General features: G+C 44.3%; 1 protein-coding gene across 1 annotated transcript in view; it reads left to right on the top strand.

Annotated features, from left to right (window-relative positions):
• WWC2 (WW and C2 domain containing 2) overlaps window positions 1-22,044 on the top strand; it is a 176,072-nt gene that overhangs the window by 65,156 nt on the left and 88,872 nt on the right. Inside the window, exon 2 of the mRNA XM_084760139.1 lies at window positions 10,279-10,388. Within this exon, the coding sequence (XP_084616265.1) occupies window positions 10,279-10,388 (110 nt within the window). The remainder of the gene's footprint in view (window positions 1-10,278; window positions 10,389-22,044) is intronic.

The raw sequence follows: 22,044 nt of genomic DNA, 5'->3' as shown, positions 1-22,044 counted from the left end.
CTGCACTTCGAGAAGCTCCTAGAGAGAACTGCTCGAGGGAAGGCTTTGGGGCTCCAGCTCCTGCTGAGGTTTTGGGTTCTGGTTACTCTAGGTTCCAGCAGAAGAAATCCTGCAGATTGTGCCAGGAGAATCACTCCTAGGAACTGATATCCTTATGGTTTTGCTATTGTGTCCATTAATCCTCATTTCCTATTGGTTTGGTTAGTTGGGTTATAAGTGACGTATGCTCGGTGACTAAGTTGTTAATAAAATATATTGGTTAAGAAAATTGAGCCTACAGAAAAACATTTTCCAAGCTTACAAAATGTCACTAATTAGTGCCATCCAAGAGATGAGGACGGCTTCTTCAGCAAGTTTTAAAATTAGCTGTTAAGATATTGAATCTTAAAGGACAAACGCGGTGAGAAAGAGAAATGGCCAAAGGTGGGAAAGTGGGAGGAGAAGGAATGCTGATGCGTTTCGTGAGGAAGCTTGTTGGATACCTGCAGGTTTTTCCTCCTTCCCCGATGTCCGGTGGGTGTAGAGCACTATGTCAATATTTTTTGCCTACCATATTAAAAGCAACCTTAGATTTCTTAAGCTGTAACATGACTGCCAATGGCCCAGACCAGGGAACTTTCTTGGAGGCAGGCTGGCCAGGTGGACTTGGTGGACGCAGGGTGCCCATGTGTGTGGACTCAGGCAGGTAGAGTTCTTACCCCTTTAAACAAATACGGAATCTGCAGAAACGGTAACGAAAAGTCAGTGATTCGTTGGAAAATAATTGTTCTGCCTTCAAAGGAGGACAGATTTGTGGCTCACTGTCCTGGGAGTTTCAGCACATGGCTAGCTGACTGGTGGGTTTCAGATGTGGTGATGCCGGCATGCCTTGAGGAGTGGTCTGTCAGGGGCTCATTTTATGGCAGTCGGGAAACAGAAGGCAAAATGGTCATGCTGTTGTTATGAGGATTATTTTGTGTTAACCAACTACCCACCTACTTCCATTGTGCACATAGCTACCTCATTAGCTGAATAATTTTCTGATAGTGTCATAAGATGTGTAGTAAAACATCATTCATTTCCAAAGTAAGCATGTCGGCGTGAGATGGAGATGGAGAGGCCGCCATTGTGTACCGGACAAACCGCCAGAGGGCAGAACTGAGCTCTGTGTCTTACTTCATGGTATCACAGCAAAGGAGCTGGCTTTCCACTTCTCATCCCCTCGTGGCAAGCATCGCTGCAGAAGGACCTCAGAGCGATGTGGAGAGCTTGTTAACGAGGGAGAGCTGGCAAGCCGGGTTTCTGTGAGAGGAACTGGAAAGTTTGCATTGCCAAAAAGTTGCAGCGGCAGTAGCCACTGGCCTGGGGTCTGTCCAGTGCAGGACACTGTTAGACTCACATTCCAAAGTTAACGGCTACTGGCTTCTACCATTCCCTGTTACAGTCCAAAAGAGAGAAGGGCGGTGGGAGGTGGAGGGGACAGGGGGAGGAAGGAAGAAAATTAAATGCTTGTTACAGGCCAAGTAAGTGGTAAGTTTTATCTAGCCTTAGAGCTATCTGTAAATTCTGTTTTGTTTCCTGGGGAGGGTGTCTTAAAATTATATTTTTGTGTGTATGTGTGTGCGCGCGCGCACGTGGGTGTGCACACACGTGCATGTGTGGAGGTCAGAGGACAGCTTATAGGAGTCAGTTCTGTCCTTCTACCATGTGGTTCCTGGGAACTGAACTCAGGCTGTAGGGTGTGGTGATCTAAAGAGCCTTTATCATCTGAGCCACCTCACCAGTCTTTTATTGGTCTAAGACAGTGATCCCCAGTGTGGGTCTAGTGAAACAAGGTTGCAATATAAATTTATATACATTTCCCTCAGATCTCTTTTCTCACCAATCTTTAATACCTTTCTAATACTTATTAATTATCCTGTTGGCCGTAGTAAACAGACCAGCGCCATAAGCCATGGCCATAATTCTATAGTATGGTTTTGTTTTCCTGGTATTTCCTTTCAGTGGCATGTGCTCTTAAAGGACAACAGTGGAAACACCCAAGTGAAGGAATAGAAGCCTGAATTGTTCAAGGGTCTTGGTGACTTCCTCTTAGTACATTCGCATACTTGCCCTCTTTTCTTCTAGTCAGTTTCATTTTTTTCCCATGTAACCTGACTTATCTGAAATTAATCCTGGTGGAAGATGGAGCTAGGGTTTAGCTTTTATTCTCACTAGCTGGCCAGCCAGCCTCCCCAGCATTTAAAAATAACCGTCCCTCCACTCACCCACAGAGTCAGGAGGTGAGCAGCATCTCCATGAAGTACTTGCAACTCCAAGAGGTTAACATTCAGAATGTGTAAGGATCTGCTGTAGACCAAACCCAGTGACACAGCTTTAAGATGAAGCAAAGCAAGCACTGAAGGGCCTCTCACGACAGGCGGCTCACACATAGCTCCAATCGGAACCCCAAAATGTTGCCAAATCCAAACCCATGTGAGCCTGGGACAGAGCACCACAAGTGAAAACTTCCACACCATGAAATCTCATTTCACGCACCAAAGTATTAAAATTATTTTATACAATTACCTTCAGGCGATGTGTGTGTGAGTCATATATGAAGCATACATGAGTTTCATGTTTAGACTCGGGTCGCATTTCCAGAATATCTCATGTACTTGCGATATTAAAAACAGGACACCCCAAACCCAGAAGCAGATCTGGTCTCACAGGTATCCTCCGTGAGTAGTAATTAGGTTAGCCGATCCCTAGACAGTCTCCAGGCTGGTGGAATGCAGGCACACGCAATTCTTCCGCTGTGGGAGACTATAGATGTGCAAAAGAGCACGTGTGAGGATTCCATTCTTGTTTTGCTCTCTGATGTGTGTGTCTGCATGTGTGTGAGTGTTCATTCCTGTGTGCATGTGAGGCGCACATGTACTGGTGTGGGCATGCATGTGTAGTCCAGAGGACAATCTCAGGTGTCATCCTCAAGAATGCCGCTCTGTTCCTTTGAGATGAGTCTCTTGTTGCCCTGGAGCCTACCAAATGGGCTAGCCTGGCTGAGTGAGCCTTGGGGCCTCCTTTCTCCAACTCCCCAGTGCTGGGGTTCTAAGTTCATATCAGCAGCCATTCCCAGCCCCTGGGCCCCCCCCTCCCCCTCCCCCCTTTTAAATGTAGGTTCTGAGAATTGAACTCATATCTTCAGTCTTGCAATTCATTACCTACCAAGCTTCAGCCCAAGGATTACAATGTCTTAGTACCAATATAATCTTTAAAAGCACATCTAACACACATTGAGGTTTTGCTACTTTAAAAAAAAAATGGACATCTTGTAACTTTAAAAATGTGTGTATTCTTTGTTTAACTGCTAGGGATTTACTAGTAAATGCCCGAACCAGGAAAGTACCAAACTCCTGCAATAACTATCACTTTGGGAAATGGAGGGGCTTTAGTTACAGCATACGCTTTTGGTTTATGTAGTCTTTATGGTGGCATTATATGGTGGTTTGAATAAAAATGGCCCCCATAGGCCCCAGGACACTGCTGGGAGGTGGGGCCTTTTTGGAGGAGGTATGTCACTGTGGAGGCAGGCTTTAAGGTCGCAGATACTCAGGCCAGACACAGTGTGACAATGTCTTCCTGCTGCCTTTGGATCTGGATGTAGAAGTCTCAGCTACCTTCTGTCTACACACTGCCATGTTTCCCGCCGTGTTGATGATGGGCTAAACGTGAACTGGAAGCCAGCCCAAAGTGAGTGTTTTCCTCTGTAAGAGTTGCCATGGTCATGGTGTCTCCTCACAGCAATAGAAACCCTAACTAAGATGGAGTATAAAGGAGGCATTCTTTTTTTTTTTTGCGCACATGGGTGTTTTGCCTTCATGTGTGTCTGTGCACCTTGTGTGCCTGGTGTCCTCAGAGGCTAGAAGACGTTGTCTAATCCCTGGAACTGGAATTAAAGACAGTTGTGAGTTGTCATGTGGGCGTTGGGAATTAAGCCTGGATCCTCTGGAAGAATCACCAGTATTCTTAACTATGTAGGTATCTCTCCAGCCCTAAAAGACGAATTTTTAAAGCTGAGATTCAAAGCTATGGTGTGTGTATAGTTTATTTAGTATGATCTCAACTTTGTGAACTCTGTATTTTTAAAAATTATTTGTACACATGTATCTATTATTTAATAAACCCAGCCCGAGGAAGCATCCTACTGTTAACTGAGATTATTCCTCTATAGTAAGGATAAAGGGATTTTAAAAAGTTCTCCCAAGTTCTGCAGCTTTGACAAAAGTCATAAAGGTCCGTTTCAGCCATTTCTCAGCCTCTTTAAACGAGACATAACAGGGCTGTCCCCAGAGTGACGGGAGGCTGGGGTTGTGCTGTGTGAGTGCTCGAGCCTGTCCACTCTTCCTCCCTGGGCAGCTGGCACCTCCGTGGCATCCATAGTGCTGTTGAGCGGCAGGCTGGATGAGGCAGCCATCTTGGCGGGCTTCGATTTGGGTATCAGTTCTCTAAGAAGACTGCTTCCTGTCAGGCATTCCCTACCTTCTTGGCTGGCACGACCACTTATATTCTCAACCCATTTTTCAAAACCAAGTAATCTGACAAGTAAATTTTTCTTGGCTCTTGGCAGGGAGAAGAGCTCAGGTTAAAGTGTTTGCTTGACTGATCTGTTTTCCTTTGTGGAGTAAAAGCACTAACACAACAAGAAACTTGCTCAAGTCCTGGAACATCCGAGATACATGGTGATTCATAACACAACTGTAATAAATAAAAATGAATCACAGATCTGGTACAGAACTGAAAGATGCTCTCTCTTCTGTTCCAGTTGTCAGGCGGTACGTCAGGTGCCGTCACCCTAACGCCAGCCTTCACATTGCTGTTTGCTCAAATGCACTTACTATCAAGGTATACAGATGGACCTTAAAAAAATTTAAATTAAAAAAAAAAAAAGACAGGGCTTACTATGTAGGGCTGGCTGGTCTAGAACTTTCTGTGCAGCTCAGGCTGGCCTCAAACTCAGAGACCTGCCTGCCTCCTCTGCCTTGGCCTCCTTCCCAGTGCTGGGATTAAAGAAGTATGTACTTCTTACTATACCCTGCCATAAATGGAAAAATTCCAAAAGAATAATTTAGAAACCCTCGGCCTTCCTTTCTAATTGTCATTTATTTAATCAGCATTTATTACATCCCGGCTGTACTGTAAGGGTGGCTCTGCACTGAAGGACGCCAGGTAAGAGCAGGACTGAGGGAGACCAGGAACCCCAGGCCAGCTGCGGGGGACGACTCGGCTCTCTCCTTCCAGTGTGGGCTTCTGGAATTGTCATGGACCTGCTAAACTACCTTGCTGGTTCACTTCTTTTATTTTTACTCATCTGTTATTTTTAATACTGTCAAGTTGTTTCATAAAAAGCATTGCATGTAGCTAGGCGTGGTGGCACACTCCTTTAATCCCAGCACTCGAGAGGCAGAGGCAGGTGGATCGCTGTGAGTTTGAGGCTAGCCTGGTCTACAAAGAGAGTTCCAGGACAGCCAAGGCTACACAGAGAAACCTTGTCTTAAAAAAAAAGGGGGGGGGCATTGCATGTGAGTGAAAGTAACTGATTTTTCCATATTATCACTGGCCTGAGCTCCCTTACTCAAACAAAGCCCAAGCTAAGCCTTGATAGTGTAATAGGCTTGAAATGCAGCCCGAGTGTTGTTGTACTTGGCATTCCTTTTTATTATTGGGGATGTTGAGCATTTCCTCGTTTTTAATTATTTATTGTCTCTCGTGAAAGCACTTTATTCACTTGGAGCCTTGGCTTTCTTATATGCTTGTTACTACTGTTTAAAACAACTGATTGAGGCAGCATTTATGTAACATGGGTTACCAGTGACAGCCACAGCACTGTGTAACTGCAGGCCTGTATTCTGTTGGAGAGAGTTCCCATAGGAGTCTGTGGTACCCTCTCCTTGTCTTCTGGTAACCAGCCTGTTCTCTGCTTATGGATTTATGGGCGGGGTATTAATTTTATGTGATGGAATCGTGCGATGTTACTTATTACTTCACTTAGCCTAGAGGTTTTTAAAAAATATTAGTAGTAGTACAATTGCCATATGCAAAAATGTACACCTTTTTTTTGCACATAGACTATTGGAAGCACAGAAGTGTCTGTTTGTTAGTAGTATATCTGGTCCCCCAAACCACAGTATACATGATGTGCCCTTTCAAGTGCCAGTCACTCCCAAGCATTTCTTACACAGAGCGTGCTGGTGAGGTAACTGCAGAGCTGGGCATTAGGTGCAGAAGGCAGACTGAACCCTCCAGGTCATTTCCCTGCTAGAGTAAGCAAATGGCCAGGATGCGATTGTCTGAAATAGGAGTTGGAGGTTTGGGGAGAGACTCTGCTGAGATTGGAGATTGTGTTTCTAAAAGCTAACTAGCCTATCACAGTGACTTTCCAGGGTCAGAAAAGCAGCATAGCTGTCTGCTTGGTTCTGATTGTGTGTACCTGGCCACAGTGTTCTAATCAGATGGCTCAGTCATTACACTTTGACATCTGTCAGTATATGCCTGATGGTTTTATGTGTGGCTGGAATCCAGCCGAAATTATGCTGTACAGATGCAGAAAATAAAGCATGCAATTCCCTCTTAAAGTCACACTGGAGGGAGGAATTTGCATTAGCTTTTTCCTGAATGAGGATTCTGAAGGGCTGTCTGTCTGAGTCACAGTCAGATTTATACCTGCAAATGTAGTTCTGCGCTGACAACAGCGACAGCTAAATAAAAGCTCATTGACCAGTCCAGAGGGAGGAAAACAGAATCATCTGCAAATGCAGTGGCATCAGCACGGCTTGCGATCATAGCACACGTCCTGAAGCTTCTCAAATTTTTTCTCATAATGAGTATATGTGCCTCATACTCAGGCTCACACGTGTCAGCTTGGCAGCAGGTACAAGTTCTTCCTCTTGTCCTTTCAGCTTGCCTTTCCAGCTCCCGAGTCCTCATCTCCTCAGGCTGTGTACCACTTGACAGCCTCCATCTGACATTAACGAGAGTCCTCAAATCAGGCTGGGCAACACACCACAGTTGCTTCTGGGCAGACAGCCGTGAGGAGGTCAGAGAGGTGCTCTTTGGGTGGTGGATGTGGACAAGATCACTTTCTTGGCACGAGATCTTTTGATATGGCATATAATTCCTTTATGAGAAGAAAAATAGTATTTTCCTGGACAGCTTATGCTATGAGGTAGATTTTGAGTACAATTCTAAAACCATGATTTTTTTTTAAAACTCAAATTGTGTTCATACTTTACAATTACACAGTAAATGTGGAAGTGGTTGCATTTGAACGCATTGCTTTTAACATCTTTGAGACTCACCTAACTTACCCAACACATTTTGAAATTTGCTGTTCACCAAGCCCTTCACTGTCTACCTGTTTTAGTTAGGGTTCTATTGCAGTAATTAAAACACCCTGAGCAAAGCATGTTGGAGAGACGGGGTTTATTTTAGCTTCCGTTTCCTGAGCACAGTCCTTCATGAACGGAAGACCAGGCAGGAAGCTGGAGGCAGGAGCAGATGCAGCAGCCATGGAGGGGTGCTGCTGACTGACTGGCTTGCTCCTCATGGCTGCTGGCTCAGTCTGCTTTCTTGCAGCACCCAGGGCCACCAGCCCGGGGGAGGGCTGGGCCCTCATACACCATCAATCAATCAATCAATCAATCAATCAAGAAAATGTACCACAGGCTTGCCCACAAACCAATCTGGCAGGGATATTTTCTCAGTTGAGGGTCTCTCTTCCTAAATGACCCCAGCTTGGGTCAAGTTGACACAAAACTAACCAACAAAGTGACCTTTATTTAAATTTTATCCTTTCCTACTCCTACTGTCTTCTTTGGGGAAAAACAAAACAAAACAAACACCTGAGGGGTTGGGGATCTTGTGGTGACTAAGTTGCTCCAGGTAGTACAGTGAGTGTGCTGTAGAACAGAGATTTGAACCCAGATCTCTTTGGCACTGTATTTTAAGCTCTTAAACTTCTAGATTAGAGGCTCCTAAATCTTAGTGTGTGGTAGAACTACCGGGAGAATATGTTGCTGGGCCCCAGAGTTTGAAGATCTACCATAAAGTTCAAGATGTGTGTTTCTGTTGATACTGCCAGTCCTGGGGCCACAGTGCAATAGCAGGACAATTTGGGACACACGTCAGTGCCACTTAGGGGGTAAACGGTAGCGTTCATGCCAGGTGGTGTCAATAACCACTTATAATGGCCTAGGTAGTGCTCCTGTAGCTTAGGGCTGTGTTAGGTTTTCAGGAAGGGGCATGTGGACACAGGGCCATTATCAACTTTCAAGCGAGGACCGAGGAGAGAGACAGACCCAGCTTGGCTGCATTAGAGCTGCTTGCTGCTGCTATGGACTCTGTGGGCTGCAAAGGCCCAGGCTCGCACAGCCATGGCCAGATTTCATGCCATGGGGAGGGTAAGTGAAAACACGTCAGGGTTTTGTGTCCTTGAGGGGCTGTTGTAGTTGGAAGTTCTTCTCGGGTCATTTCCCAGCATTCTGAGGAGTAGGTGAAGAACTTTGCTGTTGTGATGAACGAAATGGTCTGGGAGGTGAGCTCTTTGCTTCTCTTCAGCACATCAAAAAGGGGTCATGGCTGATTTCATCTGTGAGAGCCATGTCAATGCTGTGTTGTGGAGCCATAGTCGGAAGACGTGGTGACTGGGGACGGCTTCTCTGCAGCAGAGTGTTCCTAACCTGCAGCAGCAACCCGCAAGGACAGTCCCTGAGGCAAAAGGAGGGGACGAGGGGGGCAGGGCTCAGTTTGAACTTCTGTGTAGCCCTGTATGCTGTTGAAGGCTGACTATGCCGTTTCCCCCGTCAGTTTTAAAGGGAGAAGCAATAAGGCAGAGTTAGCCTTAAAGAGAAAGTGTCTTGACAAAGTCCTCTTAAGAGAAAAGTCGTGGGGCTGGAGCGATGGCTCAGTGGATAAGAACACTGCCTTCTTTTCCAGAGGTCCTGAGTTGAATTCCCAGCAACCATCTATACTTGAATCTGATGCCCTCTTCTGGCCTGTAGGTGCACATGCAGATAGAGCACTCATAAAATCTGAGAGACACAGACAGAGAGACCCAGACATGGGCGTGCATGGTTCTGTCAGATGTGTGTCCTTCTCTCAGGGAGAACCTCTAGTTAAATATAGCCAAACATTTAAATCATTCAGAGTACCCAAATCTGAAACTGTAGCCTGAGACATGTGTATAAAGAGAGTAAGTAGTCACAAATATGTGCGCACACGCACATGCATGCACATGCACATGCGCACACATTCATGTGAGTGAATGCATGTATGCTTGTGTGTGTGTGTGAAATGTACAGGTGTGCACATGTGTAGAGGCCAGAAGTTTTCAGTTGTTTTCCATTTAACTTACTGAGGCAGGGTTGAACTAGTCCCGATAGCTAGCTTTCCCGGGGCATCCCTCTCTCGTGTGGCTGGGATTGCACATGGGCTGCTACTTTGGCTCAGTTTTTCTGTGGGTGATAAGGATCTGAGCTTACAAGTGCTTTGTCCATGGAGCCATCTCCCACCTCGTGACGCATGCTTTTGTCACAGAAGAGCTGATATTTCTAGAAAGTTAGTGTTTGAATGCAGGGGTAGTTTGGTTTCTTCTGGGGTATCTGCATTGCTCCGGCCTTCCAGCTACATCCTGGCCGTCCTCACTCTCATCTTGGGTTCTGTTACTGAAGACGGCCCGCTTCATTTGTAGAGATTTCTCTTTCAGTTTTAGGAATGATCTATTGCATATTTTTGGATATTCCCTTCTGCTATTTTGTCCTTGTAAAAATATGAAACAGCTCAAAGGTTAAAAACACTGGCTGTGTGGTGGCGCACGCCTTTAATCTCAGCACTCGGAAGGCAGAGGCAGGCAGATCGCTGTGAGTTCGAGGCCGGCCTGGTCTACAAAGTGAGTCCAGGACAACCAAGACTAACACAGAGAAACCCTGTCTCAAAAAAACAAAACAAACAAACAAAACCCCCAAACCAAAAACAAACAAACAAACAAACAAAAAACAGAGTTGAGTTCTCAGTACCCGTGTCATTTGGTTCACAACTGTCTGTAATTCCAGTGCCAGGGCATACGCACTCGAGTGCACATGCGCACACACATACACAAATAAAATGTAAAAGTAAATTCCAGATGCAATAACGCAAACTCTAAGAACAATGAAGAACTAAAAGGAAGTGCAACTTAGACGCTTCGCTCACGGTCAGGACGCTGACTTTTGACGTGTCTGGTTGGATAGACAAATCACAATGTGTTTCTTTGGTTTGTTGTAGGTTAACGAAGCCCTTGTCGTTTGCCGACTGTGTCGGGGATGAGCTGCCTTGGGGATGGGAAGCAGGGTTTGACCCACAGATTGGTGCCTACTACATCGACCACATCAACAGTAAGTTTCCTTCTTGTGAAATAAGGTTTATTAGAAAACAAATCTCCGAATCTCTGTACACAGGATAAATGCTTTACAAAGTAAATTGCCTTATTTTAAATCCCTGTTTTCTTAATGACTAGCACTCAACTCCAGGCCCCACTTAAATACTTGGAGCATGCCCAAGGAACTATTCTTTTTTTTTTTAAATTATTATTATTATTATTATTATTATTATTATTATTATTATTACTACTACTACTACTACTACTACTACTACTACTACTACTACTACTACTATTACATTACTTCATCATCAGCATTATTTATTTATTTATTTATTTTATTTTATTTTTTCGAGACAGGGTTTCTGTGTGTAGCCTTGGTTGTCCTGGACTCGCTGTGTAGACCAGGATGGCCTCGAACACACAGCGATCCACCTGCCTCTGCCTCCTGAGTGCTGGGATTAAAGGTGTGCGCCACCACTGCCCGACTGAGGATCTATTCTTATGGAGACAGAAGAGAGAGGGTGTCTGGGCTGCCGTCTGTCTGTTGGGCAGGCGATGAGCAACAATCCAGGTGGTCTACAGTCACTGGGTGCCTTTCTCTAAGACCCCACTTCCCCTGATTGGAGTTTTCTTATGCTTGTCCCCAAAAGAGTAAAGCACGACATGATATGTTGTAAACTCCGCACTGTGTGGCCTGGGTGCCTGGGGAGGGGTGGACCCTCATCTTCGGTTCTGGAATCTGCAAAGCTGTGTGGAAGTGACAAACCCCTTTCCTTCTGTGTGCTCATTTGCTTCTGATTTGTTGGGGAGGAGCTCTTGCTTTCATAGTTTTTAGATCTGCCTTACCATGAACTTCTTATAAGAATATTTTTAAGTGTTTTAATAACATGTCTGTATATGGATGTGTGTATGATGGAGGTACCTGTGGAGTTCAGATGAGGGCATCAGTCTCCCAGATCCTCATGGGCTGGAGTTCTGGGCAGTCATGAGCCATTTGATGCGGATGCCGGGAGCCGAACTTTGTCCTCTGCAAGTGCAATGCGACTAGCCTTTGGCCATACACTTCTTGTTCTCATTTAAAAAAAAAAGATTTATTTATTAATTATGTATAGTGTTCTGTCTGCATGTGCACCTGCCGGCCAGAAGACGGCACCAGATCTCATAGCTGACTGTGAGCCACCATGTGGTTGCTAGGAATTGAACTCAGGACTTTTGAAAGAGCAACCAGTGCTCTTAATCTCTGAGCCATCTCTCCTGCCATTTTTGTTTGTTTGTTTGTTTGTTTTTGAGACAGAGTTTCTCTTTGTATTCCTGGCTTTCCGGAACTCACTCTGTAGTCCAAGCTGGTCTCAAACTCAAAGATTTGTTTGCCTCTGCTTCCTGAGTATAGGGACTAATGGTGTGCAACATCACTGCCCAGTGATACATTTTTTTAAATGCATACTTGAAGTAATTTTTATTCATTTGTGTATACGTGAGTGCACGTTACATGAATATTTATTTCTTTATTGAGCCTTTGAAAAGTTTATTCAAACTGCAGCACACAGAAATCAGGATGATTCGTTTTATTTCACTTAAATTTATTTTATACGTTTAAGAGAGTCTATAATTAATTGATAGCCTATTATTTTTCTTAGATCTTGTTCTTACATCAAAAGTTTTGCAGAGAGTACTGTCTATAGCTCTAATATCTTTAGGAATTACATCCCTTAATCCTCACCAGTGCTAGTTTGTAGTGCCCTATGTAGGTGTGTAATACATTCTTTAAAAAATATAATTGATCTTATTTCACGTGTATGAATGCTTTGCCTGAATGAATGCATGCACACTGTATGTGCACTGGTGGCCATAGTGGTCGGAAGAAGGCGTCCAGTTCTGTGGAACAGAAGCTATGGATGGTCGTGAATCACCGTGCAGATGCTGGGACCCAACCCTGGGCCTTCTGCAAGTGTTCCTAACTGCTAAGCTATTCCTTCAGCCCTACATAATATGATTTTTGAGAGACCCAAATAGCCTATGTTTTTAAAGGGGTGCTGCGATTCAGGAGCAGAAAGAACAGACACTCTACAGTACTAAGTCAGTGTTCCAAAGAACGGGAGGGCAGCGGCACCCAGTTTGTGTGTGTGCGCATGCACAAGTGTATGCTCATTTTGCACTGAGATCCCAGCACTTGGTGCATGCTAAAAGTTTGTGTCTTGTTAAAGTTAGCTTTAATTTTATGGGCTTTTAAAGTTTTACTTTTTAATTTTATTGTTTTGATTTTTGAGACAGGGTCTCTCTGTGTAGCCTTGACTGTCCTGGACTCACTTTGTAGACCAGGCTGGCCTTGAACTCACAGCGATCCTCCTGCCTCTGCCTCCCAAGTGCTGGAATTAAAGGCGTGCGCGACCACCACCCGGCCTACTTATTTATTTTTAAATAAATTTTATGTATATGGGCATTTTGTCTGCATATATGTATATCTGTGTGCTACTTGAGTGCCCAGTGTCCAGGGAGGGCAGAAGAAGGTACTGGAACCTCTGGGACTGGAGTTGCAGATGGTCGCAAGCTGCCCAGTGGGTGCTGGAACTCAAACCTGCGTCCCTTAGAGAAGCAGCCAGTGCTCATACCCACTGAGTTATCTCGCCAGCCCATCTGTGTGCTTTTAAAATAAGATTTTCCCACTAGAGTACTATTACATACTAGTAACAATGTCGCTCACCTGTCTGTCCATCTAAGATACAGCTATGGTTTGTCAGTGATGAACCACCAAACGCTGTACTCTTCAAGAGTGGCGGTTCATGGTAAACAGTGTATTCCATTCTTACAAATACACATTTCGCTGGGATATCTGAAATAGCCATTTAACTTTGCCATACTTACTTTTGATGAATAAAATTAGTTTTCTTTCCATCAAGTAATATCTGGGAAACCAAAAGCCAACCAATTGTCAAGGCTCAACAAAAATAAGCTGTCATGCTAACGACCTGACCTGATCCAGCTTCTAATACTGTGTGTGTGTGCGTGCGCATGTGTGTGCATGTGTGAGTATGTGCGCACGTGTGTGCGCATGTGCACATGTGTGTGCATGTGTGAGTGTGTGTGCATGCACGCACATGTGTTAATGTGGGTGCATGCACACTTGGGCATGTGTTTGTATTTGAGACAGTCTTAAGAAGAAGCTCTGACTGGCCTGGAACTTAGTATTTAGATCAGGCTGGCCTCAAAAGTTACAGATATATGCCTATCTCTTTATCCCAAATGCTAGGGTTAAAAGCATTGGCCACCACACCCAGCCCTTTAGTGTTTTTCATGTTTTTCTGCCTTAATATATAAGCACTGGGAATTCTCAAAGTGAATCTAACCCAAAACTACAAAAGAAGAAGCAAGTAACAAATTTCTCCCTGCCCCTCAAAACTGTCTGTTCTAGATTTATCCACAACCACTCCAGGATAACTGTGAACGAGGCCCGACCCAATATCATTGCTTGCTTAAACACTGTTTTTATGTGTATGACTTGTTTTATATGTTTATTGAGTGTGAACCTTGTAGATGCTAATGTTGTTTGCCAGGATGTCAAAAGATTTGCATGCAAGCAGCCTTCACCAGATACAGCCCCTTTCCTGAAAACCATGGCCGCCAGGAACTTCTCTTCCTCCACCGTTTCCTATTTGCTCAGTGTCCACCACAAGATGGCGACAGCCAGGCACTGCTGTGATCTTGACTTCTCTGACTTGTCACCATCGGCGGCCAGTCCTTCCTGGCGTCTCTGCATTGTGTGGGCTCTTTTTCCTGAAGGTTCTTTTCAATATTTGATTGTTTGCTTCCAGCATGCCTCTTACTTGACCCTTCTTTACCAGCACCTTCTTGTAGGGTTTCTGGAAGATTCTTCTGCTGTTTTCATCCTTCAGCTTCAGTTTCTTCTTATAGGCTGATGGCTGCTAAATTTGTCCCTCGAGCCTTCCAGAATCCTAAATGTGTGTATTTGATTTATTTCTAGAACACTGCTTTTTTGTTTTGCCCACTTGCCTCCCTGTGTTCATCCCCTGCACTGTGCTAATACTCCATGGAAGGCTGTGCGCAGCATCAGTGGAGCCTCGGCTGGCTTCTGTTCTGTGCGTATTAGTCTAACTTCAGCCCCAAACCCTGTGCAGCCCCTAGGCCTTCCCTTAGGACCACCGACTGTCCCCCTCTAGAACTGGACTGTTCAGATGCCTCGGCTCCAAGATGCTTTCGGCTGCACTCTCCACTCTACAGCCCCCACCTCCACCCCCCCACCCCCCATGGATGAGGCGCCTGGTCTTTGCGTTTCTGCAATCCTTGGCATGTTGGGAATTCTTAAAGCATTGTTGTCTTGCACTTGTGTTTGTTTGCACTTCATGAATCTTTACTAGCTTGTGAGCCTCTTGGGAGGCAGTGACCACATCTTAAGGACTTAGCTTTGGATACCTCATCTAAACTCAGGAGGGCAGAGCCGTGTTATGTAAATCACAGAATAAAAGCTGATGTTCTTTTTTTTCTAAATAAAGGCTTTAAAGTGCCTTTCAAGCATATGTTTCTTCAGAAAGTAGTATTCTGCATAGGTAAAACTTTGATTATCCAGACATGAACTTTAAGCCTAGCACTTTGCTTTATTGTGTAATTGTAGCTTAGTAGCCCAATGGATACACTATCCCCGAGGGCCCGAGCTACCTGAAGCAAGTAGTTTCCTTACTGAGAAGGAGCTGCCTGTAATCTCATTAATCTTCAAGACATTCCTGCAAAGTAGTTTATCAGGAGCAAATGGCATTACTTCTTCATAACAGCTGGTCCACACATATGTTGTATTTTGACATTGTATAGTTTCAGCATTATTTCCTCTTTTTTTAGATAAAAGGTGAAACAAGGCATGTTTGGTTGCTTGATAGTATTGCTGCAAAACACTCTTAGATATTAGCAGTAAAGGGTTTGACCTTGATGGCAAAGTAACTTCGGGCATGCCTCTCGGCTGCATTCTGCCTTCTCAGCGGGTGTGCGTATGGCACACAGAAAGTAAGGACAGGGTATTTGCATTACCTAGAAAGTAAGTATGATGTTTATAAAAGTTTGATAGTATTGCTACCAGAGGAAAATCACTCTTAAAAGATTTATTTATGTGTATGCATATATGCGAGCCTGCATGGGCTTATGTGCACCATGTGTGTGCAGTAGCCAGGGAGTCCGGAAGAGGGTACACAATCCCCAGAGACTGGAGTCACTGGAGGTTTGAGCTGCCCTGTGGGTGCTGGGAATGAAACCCGGGTCCTCTGAAGCACTGTGGTTATCTCTAATCCCCAGGCCGCCGTCTCTTTAGCTCCAGAGAAAAGCCTTTGATAGCTCAGCACTACCATGATCTTATTCTTTTAGTAATCGAAGTGTTGTTAATATGCACAACTGTACAGATGTTGCATATTTTTGAATGAGCTTTGACCATCATGTGATCCTTTGTAACTCTCTTGCAAATGGAACACAGACTACTTCCCTGCCGCAAACATTGTTCAGACTTCCTTTGCCATAGCTCAAAGTTGGCTAATCCAGAACTCCCTGTAAAAGGGTGCTGTCGGGTGTGTTGTTTGTTTGTTTGTTTGTTTGTTTGTTTTAAAGCATGATGTCTTACTCTGTAGCCCCATCTGGACTGGATGCTACGTAGACCAGGCTGGCTTCAAACTCACAGAGCTCCTCCTTCCTTTTCCTCCCTGTGCCACCATGCCTCGCTACAAGTAGCCTCTTTTATTTGACATGTTTTCGAAAACAAGCAAACAGGCCTGCCCACGGGCGGGCACCACCATGTTGGGCAAGCATGCGGTGGAGGACGGGAGCTGCTCACAGGGGGCAGTGCTGGAGAGCTGGCCCTGGTGGCGCAAGTGCAGGAGAGCTGGCAGGCCAAGTAACTCAGCTACCATCCAGGCCCAGATCCAGGTGGCCCACACAGTCCATCAGCTGCTGGAGCACGTGAAGGAGCCCGTCCTGCAGATCCAAAGCTCCATGACACACGGCATCTGAGAGGAGTCCCAGTGAGGATCCATATTCCTAGTGTAGCAGAAGCCAGAGGCCTCGAACCTGACCAGTGACTCACTGCAGTGACCGTCTGCAAGTCAGGCGGTTTGGGCAAAAGGGTGTACTGGGGACACACTGACCCACTGCAGCTTCCATGGCGTTATTTTGTTTGTTTGTTTTCTTTGGTGGAGGATGTCACAAAGGTGGAGGGTGGATGTGGAGGGCCTGGGAGATGAGTGGAATTGGGGTACATGATGTGAAATTCACAGAGAATCAATAAAAAGTTGAAAAACAAGCAAAACAAACACACACACACAAAGCCGACCGATGAAACAAACAAAAAACCTGTACTGATTAGGGCTGGAAGGATGACTCAGTAGGTAAGAGACCTTGCTGCTCTTTTAGGAAACCTGGTTCTGTTCCAAGCAGCCACAAGAGTTGGCTTACAACTCCCTGCAACCCCAGTTCCAGGAGACGCAGCGTCCTCTTCTGGCCTCCTGTGTGCACATGGCGCATGTGCGTGCTCTGGGGCACATACACATCACACCAAGTACATTTTAAAAAATAAACTGTCCTAGGGGGCTGGAGAGATGGCTCAGAGGTTAAGAGCACTGACTGCTCTTCCAAAAGTCATGAGTTCAATTCCCAGCAACCACATGGTGGCTCACAACCATCTCTTCTGGCCTGTAGGCAGAATGCTGTATACATAATAAATAAATCTTTAAAAAAAAATAAACTGTCCTAATGACATGAACAATGGCATGGTAGAATATGCTTTATTACGCACATTTGACAAGGAACTCATATTCAAAACATACGAACAATTTGCCAAAGTCAATGTTAATGAGAAAAACTAATTTCAAAATAACAAACCTAGATACTTCACAGACACAACAGTGGCCTCCTTTATATTCATCTGTGATGCCAATATATTATATTCCTTTTTATTTCTTATGAGTATTCCACCTAAAAGTCCATTCTGAAATTGAAATGGTTCCTGGTTGGGGCTATAATGAAACAGGCTGCTGTGAGCATTATTATAGAACATTGTTTTGTTTTTAACTGGACAATGAAATGTAAACCTTTCTGTCTTCACTTCTGTGAACAAGTGCATGTGCACGCTGTGACTGCCGTGCATTGAATCCACGCCTTGTGTAGCCAGGCACAGTGCTCCACCACGGAAGTACAGCCCCAGTTCATTAGCTGCCTCTAAGTATACAGTACGTTGGTGTTAACTCCATGCACACAGTTCTGAGTCCAACAGACTTGTAGAAGATTAAATTATGGACCAGAGGGAGGGGGGGTAGGATCAGGCTGCAAAGTGATTAAATAAATAAAATTATGTATATATTTATATAAGGAAAAATAAAATTATAGACCGATAGGATAGTGTTTCTGCCTCTATTTGTTCCTCATGGCAACCATCACTCTTGCTGCTTTAGATACCTCATCTATTTGTTTGAAATAAGAATTTGTCCCATGAAAGCCTTCACTTACCAGGAAACTGGGACAGAGGGGAGGACATCCTATTGGGACTCTAGATGAGAGAAGCATGGGAGAATAGCAAAGTAGAAGGATCCAGAGGGTCCTAGAAACCTACAAGTAGAACATTATGATAGGCAGATTTGGGCCCAGGGGTCCCGCTCAAACTAAAGCACCAGCCAAGGACAGAACATTCTCCACAGTTGAGTGGAGAGTGGGGTATGATTTTCACACGAACTCTGGTGCCTCATATTTGATCATGTCCCCTGGAGGGGGAGACCTGGTGGCACACAGAGGAAGGACAGCAGGTTACCAAGAAGAGACTTGATACCCTATGAGCATATACAGGGGGAGGAAATCCCCCTCAGGAACAGTCATAGGGGATGGGAACAAGGGGAAAATGGGAGGGAGGGAAGAATGGGAGGATACAAGGGATGGAATAACCATTGAGATGTAACAAGAATAAATTAATAAAAAATTAAAAAAAAAAGATTTTGTGATTAAAATTCCTGTGTGTCATATGCAGCACAGGGCAGGAGGCCCTTATTTTGTAAGCGGCTTTATATTCATTGGTGTTGCTCACGCATCCGCGGATGGGCACTTAGGTTGTTCCAACTTTTAGTTATTGTGAACAATTTTGCAAGGAACATGAGTGTGAAAATTTTCTCTGAGATTCTGTTTTTAGTTGTTTTGGAGAAATATCCAGAAGTAGGATGCCTGGATCACAGCTCTCGTTTTTAGCTGAGGAATTTCAACTGCTTTTCACACCCAGCTCCCAGCAGCGCACAAGGAGTCCTGTTCCAGCATCCTCTTAGTTAAGCCTTTCTCTTCTGGTGACTTACTGATGGTGACCATCCTAAGGGGCCTGAGAGATACACTGTTGCGGTTTTCATGTGCATTTCCTTGAGTGTTAGTGTTGTTAAACCTCCTTTCCTATGTTTATTGGCCACGCTAATATCTTCTTTGAGGAAATGTCTAGTTTGAGGCCATGACCTACTTTTTAACTGGGTTGTTTGGAGTTGTAGGAATTTTCATATGCGTATTCTGTACAGGAGTTCTTTATCAAATACATGCCTTACAAGTACGCGTTTTCAAGTCTAGAATGTATACCTTGAGAAGTTTTGTTTCGTTGTTTTTGTTTTTTTCAAGACAGGGTTGTTCTGTGCTTGCTTTATAGACCAGGCTGGCTTCGAACTCACAGAGCTCCACCTGCCTCTGTCTCCCTGAGCACTGGGATTAAAGGTGTGTGCCACCACACCTGATGAGAAGTAGAACTTTCATTTCCTTTTTAAATGTTAAAAATTAATCTGTTTATTTTGGTTTTATGAAGAAAGTCTAACTCTGTATCCACACTGGCCTTGGGTTCCTGAGTGCTGGGTATAAACTTGATCTATCAGCACTCATATTGGGCAGCTCACAACTGTATGCAATGCCAGCTCCAAGGGGATGTGACACTTCTTAACATATCATATGACATATGTCATTAATATATATAAATAATAACAAAATCTTATTTTTTTAATGAAACTCAACACACCATCCTTTTTTCTGCTTTATGGTTGGTGGCTTTTGTTTTGTGTTCTAGCTGAGAGAAAAGGTCTCCCGTGATTGCTTCTAGGTTTAAGTTTTATGGTTCAGTGTTTGTGTGTGATCTCTCTTGCTCTTATATATATTCGAGGTTGTTACAGAGCTGTCAACATTTTTATTTTCCACCCTGAATTGATCCAGAGTCTAGGTTGGAAGTAGTTTGACTATCTGTGTGACTCTGCTTCGTCCCATTTAACTGTGCGTTTCTCCATTCTCTTTGGCTATTATGCCCCCAAGTACTGCGTGTGATGAGCGGTGAGGGGAGAGGCCGGCTCTTGTGTATACTGGCGAATGGAGATCAGTGCGCAGGGTGATAGTTACTGTAGAATCAATTTGTTAGTTTAGTCTCCTCCAACAGATCCTGCTGGAAATGTGATGACTGTCTACAGACAGTCTGGGAAGTGTGACTATTATGATGACATTATGAACATGATGTAACTTGCCGTTTACTTAAAGTTTTTAGTTCCCAGAGGTTTTCAGAATGGAGGTCTTCGTTTGTTGTTGTTGTTATTATTTCCATTGAATTTGTGTAAAAGTTTCAAATTTCTGAATACAATTACTGTAGTATTATAGAATCAACTTTTAAAAAAAGATGTATTTATTTATTATGTATACAGTGTTCTGCCTGCATGTATAGCTACATACCAGAAGAGGGAACCAAATCTCATCACAGATGGTTGTGAGCCACCATGTGGTTGCTGGGAATTGAACTCAACCTTTGGAAGAGCAGCCAGTGCTCTTAACCTCTGAGCCATCTCTCCAGCCCAGAATCAACTCTTATATGCATAATTTACATACAGAATATATACATTTTAAGTATGTTGCCGTCTCAGTCAAGACAAAGGCATTTTTAGTCATAGAAGAATTTGTCTTTGCCCTTGGCAGCCAGTCTTCCTCCAACCTCGTGGGAACTGACCTTTGCCACTGAAGATTAGTTTTGCCTTTTTTCTAAAAATGCCTACGAATGACAGTTGAGATCCGTTCACGAGGAGGGTATAGATGCTGTGTGGCTTTTCTTGTTCCCTAGTCGTATATGGCTCTGTGAATATACCCGGGCTTGCTTGTTGTGAATGAACCTACTGTGAGCCCTCTTTTGTAACCAGGCACCCCATGTGTAGTGTAAAGTTCCAAGACATGTGTGAGCCATGCTAAACACAGGGTGACTCTTAGATGAAATCACCAAGTGGTCCTACACAGTGCCTGTGCCTTTTAGCACTGTCACCCTGAGTCTTGGAGAGCCCTAGCTGCTGTCTGTTCTTACCCTGTTGCCATCCTAATGTCAGCTGGTTCCCGTGTGTGTAGTTCTGCTTGGCATCTTCCTGCGGGCTAATGATGTTGAACATCTCTAAGTGTATCCATCCCCATTGCTGTGTGAATGTGTACACACATTTCTGCGTACGTGAAGACTTTGTTCATATATTTTGCCCATGTTTTTGTCACTTATCCTATTAATGAGTTGCTAGAACTTTTTATGTTTTTACATTAAAAACTCTTATGAACCTTTTTTCTTTCTTCTACCCTGTGGCTTCTCTTTTCAGTTTCTTTACAGCAGACTTGAAGAGCTGAAGATTCTTAAAGTCCAATTAATTTCTGAAGGTGCCTCCTACCTTTTGAGTTCTAAGAAACCTCTTTTTCCTCTGAGAAGGTGTGAAATGTTCTACTTTTTATTGTAGCAATTTCGTGAAGCTTTTACAGTTTAGGTTGCTGCTCTACACCTAATTATTTTCTAAGTTTTGTATGAACTAAAATTGAGGGCTTTTCTGTTCTGAGTCGGCACTGTATCATTCCGGATGGTTTCTTTTCTTTCTTTAGTGCTCATGTCTAGTGTACATGTGTGCGTGTGCGTGTGCGTGTGCGTGTGCGCGCTCACCCATGCATGCATGTTAGAGGCCAGAGGTTAGTATCAGGTGTCTTCCTTCATTGCTCTTCACACTATTTTTTAAATTCGACTTGCTGACCCCGGAGCTCACAGATTTGGCTTGCATGGTGAGCCCCTGGGGTCTGCCTCACCCCAAGCCTTGGGGTAATAGAAGCACCTTGTTCCTGACTTCCTGCGTTGATGTTGGGGACCTGAACCCAGTCCCTCATGCTTGCATAGGAAGCACTTTACACACTAGGCTATTGTCCCAGCCCCTCCAGAACCATTTCTCATGTGGATATTCATATGCTGATGTTCTTAGTTACTGTTCTAGTGCTGTGAAGAGACGCCATGGCTAAGGCAACCTATAAAAGGAAGCATTGAATCAGAGGGGTTGCTTATAGTTCAGAGAGCTAGTCCACAATCATCATGGCAGGGGACATGGTGGCAGGCAGGCAGGCTTGCTGCTGGAGCATAACTGAGAGATTACATCTTTAAAGATTTATTTACTTATTTCATGTATAGGAGTGCTCTATTTTCATGCACACAAGAAAAGGGAACCAGATTTCATTACAGGTGGTTGCGAGCCATCATGTGGTTGCTAGGAATTGAAACCGGGTCATTTGGAAGAGCAGCCAGTGCTCTTAACCTCTGATCTATCTCTCCAGTCCCTTCTCCATCAAGAGAGATTACGTCTTATTACCAAGATGGAGGCAGGGAAGGAGCCAGACTGGGCCTGGACAGGACT

This window comes from Acomys minous (assembly GCF_964271855.1).
Source record: "Acomys minous genome assembly, chromosome: 15".
NCBI lineage: Eukaryota > Metazoa > Chordata > Mammalia > Rodentia > Muridae > Acomys > Acomys minous.
Note: the sequence above shows the minus strand (reverse complement) of the source record. Positions and strands in the feature narration are given on the sequence as shown.